Raw genomic sequence first — 1,610 nt, 5'->3', positions numbered from 1 at the left:
CCGCCTCCCGGGTTCAGGCAATTCTCCTGCCTCAGCCTCCTGAGTAGCTGGGATTACAGGCACGCACCACCATGCCCAGCTAATTTTTTGTATTTTTAGTAGACACGGGGTTTCGCCATGTTGACCAGGGTGGTCTCGATCTCTTGACCTCGTGATCCACCCGCCTCAGCCTCCCAAAGTGCTCGGATTACAGGCTTGAGCCACCGTGCCCGGCCAAAAAATTTTTAAAATAAAATTTTACATATTCTATTTCATAGCTAGAGCTGGAGTAAGGATTTATAACTAATACGTTCCCCTTTATAGCTGGATTGTTTGCGCAGAGGGAAGGAAATGGGGATGGCAATGGGACCATGTAGTGGTTAATATACTGATAATGGAGGCTAATTATATTTTTTGTTTTAATATCTATATGATAGATTTTTTCCCATTTTACCAGGAATTGTAACTGTACTTGAAATAATCTTTTTGTTTATTATGTGTCTTTCTTCTTAGGCTCTGGAGACAAAGTCCTTGCTCTGGCAAGTTTTGAGGTTGAAAAAACAAAAAAATGACATGGTGCAGAAGCTCGTAACATTGATCACATTCTTATTGTAAATGGCGTCTTTCCTCTGGGGGTTTTCAGTTATGCAAAGAAATGAAGAGATTCTGGAAATGCATCAATAACCTAAGAAAAAGTGACATAAAAGTATACTTACGGCTTGTGTTTATGCCCTTCATCATTGTGCATTGTGTGGGGTTACCTGCTTACGTGATCCTGAACTTGCTGTGACAGGTTCTCACTGAACTCTACGTGTGATTTGTCTAAAAGAGAAAACAAAGTGGACTTGGTTTTTATTAAGGCTGTTTGTTTTTAAGTGTTGATAGTGAATGAAAAGATGTGTAGTAATGATATTTTTCTGCTTACAACTTATCCCCACTCATTAGAGTGAACAGCGAAGCAAGCTCAGTAGACTTCACATGTGTTCATAGAATTTTAGAGTTCCAAGGGATCTTAAAAATCATTTCTGTTTTTACAAACAAGGAAACTGAGGTCCAGAAAGAGCAAGTGACTTGCTTAAAGTTACATTAGAGAGCTGATGGTAAAACTCAGGTGTCCTAGCTCCCAGTTTAGTATCTTGAATTTTATTTCTGTACCATTTTATAAAAAACAACACTATTAGTGCAAGTCAGTGTTTTTGAAAATTCAGTGTCCCAATAAAAAGTTGACTGCACATGAAGGGACCATCCCCCAGCCTGTAAGCTGTCTGTATGAATGGGGCCCCTTGTATCAGAATTTTGAGGTTGGAACAATGGGAGCCCTGTTGAGCGTCTCCTAAAGTGACTTACCAGCCTGGTTGTTTCACCAGGGAAGCAATAGGAAATGGCAGCTAGAGGCCCTCCCTGTTTGTGACCTCTTGTCACACTCAGAGGGTGGTAACTGTCAGCTGTTATCTACTCTTCAGTTTTTGGAGAAACACAAAATAAGAGGAAAAGCAGATTTCTCTCCTGAGTATTTACATGTCTCTGCATGCTCAAATATGTGGATATGTCCATATGCATGTATATTAGCTTATTTCTTAGGCTCTGGCCATTTTATATCCTTTCATGTGCTTCTCTTTTTTTTTTTTTTT

At 39.8% G+C, this 1,610-nt stretch overlaps 1 protein-coding gene across 1 annotated transcript in view; it reads left to right on the top strand.

Annotated features, from left to right (window-relative positions):
* The window catches only part of LZIC (leucine zipper and CTNNBIP1 domain containing), a 14,938-nt gene extending 13,725 nt beyond the window's left edge, over positions 1-1,213 (top strand). Inside the window, exon 5 of the mRNA XM_037730760.1 lies at positions 489-1,213. Coding sequence (XP_037586688.1) covers positions 489-551 — 63 coding nt within the window. The 3' untranslated portion in view covers positions 552-1,213. The remainder of the gene's footprint in view (positions 1-488) is intronic.
* Positions 1,214-1,610: the final 397 nt, after the last annotated feature.

Source organism: Cebus imitator, unplaced genomic scaffold (genome assembly GCF_001604975.1).
Source record: "Cebus imitator isolate Cc_AM_T3 unplaced genomic scaffold, Cebus_imitator-1.0 Scaffold15, whole genome shotgun sequence".
NCBI lineage: Eukaryota > Metazoa > Chordata > Mammalia > Primates > Cebidae > Cebus > Cebus imitator.
The sequence above is the reverse complement of the archived record's forward strand: the minus strand, read 5'-3'. Positions and strand labels throughout refer to the sequence as shown.